Source organism: Triticum aestivum, chromosome 2B (genome assembly GCF_018294505.1).
Source record: "Triticum aestivum cultivar Chinese Spring chromosome 2B, IWGSC CS RefSeq v2.1, whole genome shotgun sequence".
Classification (NCBI taxonomy): domain Eukaryota; kingdom Viridiplantae; phylum Streptophyta; class Magnoliopsida; order Poales; family Poaceae; genus Triticum; species Triticum aestivum.
In genome coordinates this window covers 156,426,979-156,429,013 of record NC_057798.1, presented here as the reverse complement: position 1 = coordinate 156,429,013, position 2,035 = coordinate 156,426,979, and the positions used below count along the sequence as shown (strand labels likewise).

Genomic DNA, 2,035 nt, shown 5'->3' with positions numbered 1-2,035 from the left:
TGAGACATTGGGTTATGGGAGTATGATTTTCATGGTCTCCTGTTGCAACGCATGGACTTTAGTTCAGCTTTAGTTCAAATTTGAACTAAAGCCATGAGACTTTTTTGAATCGAAGGGAGTAGTAAATAAAAAATGAACGGAAGGAAAAACATTTGAAGAACTATTAATATCTCCAGATTGTTATGCAAACAACTTTCATAAGAAAAATGTTTCAAAACAAGATGTTATTACAGTTCAAACCCAAGGAAAAGACAAGAACGAATACAATAGTAGTAAGGGAGGTAATTCAAATTAAAAAAATCAGGACCAGTAAATCAATTTAACAATCAAGAAAAAATAAATCGAAATCCCATGCTCATGAGAAAGCATGAGCTTATTCTTAATCTCAAGCAGTGAAAAACTTGCCATCATGATTTGATGGACCACCGGTTGATTTAGTACGTGTTGAGGACGCGGCAGCTCCTCCTGATCTCGCCATCGGCACTGGTCTTGATCTCGATGGCACCCATCCTCACCATCGCCGCCTTGAACTTCTCCTCCCACACATTGTTATCCTCGGCATTGGCGCGCACCGCTGCACTTGTGTCATCCGCCGTCAAGAGCGCAGCGTCCGAGGCAAAAAGCACCTCGTGGCTGAGCACGTTCTTATAGTACTTGTTGTCTAGCTTGTTGGGGGTCTTAATGTCCTGCACCACCGTGTTGTCGCTGCCGGTGTCTGACCTGCACTGCTTCTCTAGAGACGCCATCAGCTTGGGGTCCATGTCGGAGGTGCTGGCATTGAGGCGGTCGGAGAGGTCGTCGTCGAAGGATGAGCAGTGGGAGGCCCCGATGGTGTGTGCACCAGAGAGGGTGACCATCTCATCGGCGGAGAGCCCCTTGGAGGCAAAGTTGGCCTTGAGCTGCTCCACGGTGGCAAAGGGCGGGGGCAGGTGGATGAGTGTCTCGTTGATGAGGGACACAAGCCCGTCGTAGCGTCCGGCCGGCATGTCAAAGTAGACCTTGTTGTTGCTGAGGAAGTAGGTGGCGTCACGACCAGCGAAGGCTAAGACATCGGCGCATGAGACGATGTTCCCGCACTCCTTCTCGATCCTAGCCTTTGCCGCGTCGATCACCTCGAAGCCTCGCAGGCTTAGGTTCGGGGGGCCGAACTTCTCCGTGGCGCTGCTAGGGTCGGCCACGTCAAGTAGCACAGAGGCGTCGCAACCCTGTAGATAAATAACCATGCATCAAGACGTGCACACATGATTCGTCAGCCCACACGTTGATGCACATAACAGAAAATTACTGATTATTGTTGAGCATTGCCAAAAGACCCCAAGCATCAATCCGTGCACAAGTCTTACCCTGATGAAGCAGTCGTGGAAGAAGAGGCGGACGAGCCCCGCCATGATGCCGGCATTGGCACCACGCACGGTCTCCCTCACAATGTCTTCGGCGCGATGGCACGTTTTCTGGTAGTAGCCGACGACGAGCTCCGCCGAGGCTGGTGGGCTCGGGACGGACGCCGGAGGAGGAGGACTAGCTGTGCTCGGGGGAGTCGAAGGATGGCCAGGAGAGCACGGGGTGTGCGGCGGTGGGCTGGGATGCCCATAGTCTGCCTGGCCCTCACGCGCCATGCAGCCGAGCAGCGCGAGCACGGTCAGGGCGGCGGCGAGCTTGGCCATGGTCGCTAGCTTAGCTCGCTCGGGCTGTTTGCTTGGTGTGTGTCGTGAGCTTGGGTGATTAGAAGACGATGCCTCTGCATGCCTATTTATAGCTACATCCAAGGAACAATCGTGCAAGGAATGTCGTTTCCCGCAACAATAGTTTTCTCAGCAGAACTGATCATGGGGAGCACAATCTCCCGGACCGGGTAATGCTAAGTTGACATTTATCCGTGTCTGTGCAAAGTGTTGAACAGCTAGCTGCGGCTTCATTAAACTGATGATGATCACCGAACACCGATCGTTTGGTAATCCGTCTAGCTGGGCAAGAAATGTTCTGATATTGCCTGGGTGATTATTCAACGGGTTGCTCTTGAGAGTTGTTGGACTGG

The 2,035-nt window shown here is 52.0% G+C and overlaps 1 protein-coding gene across 1 annotated transcript; it reads right to left on the bottom strand.

Annotated features, from left to right (window-relative positions):
- Window positions 1–122: 122 nt before the first annotated feature.
- On the bottom strand, window positions 123–1,703 carry LOC123040915 (peroxidase 2). The gene is made up of 2 exons (XM_044463633.1): window positions 1,344–1,703; window positions 123–1,205 (listed from the first exon to the last, which is right to left on the bottom strand). The coding sequence occupies exons 1-2, from the start codon at window positions 1,662–1,664 to the stop codon at window positions 435–437; spliced, it is 1,092 nt and encodes a 363-aa protein (XP_044319568.1). The 5' UTR covers window positions 1,665–1,703; the 3' UTR covers window positions 123–434.
- Window positions 1,704–2,035: the final 332 nt, after the last annotated feature.

What these genes read in the sequence shown, in the direction of transcription:
- LOC123040915 (XM_044463633.1), bottom strand. Translation starts at nt 1,664, where the DNA reads ATGGCCAAGCTCGCCGCCGCCCTGACCGTGCTCGCGCTGCTCGGCTGC. An exon ending in TCCACGACTGCTTCATCAGG is followed by an intron (nt 1,206 to 1,343) that starts GTAAGACTTGTG and finishes ATTTATCTACAG; the next exon opens with GGTTGCGACGCCTCTGTGCT.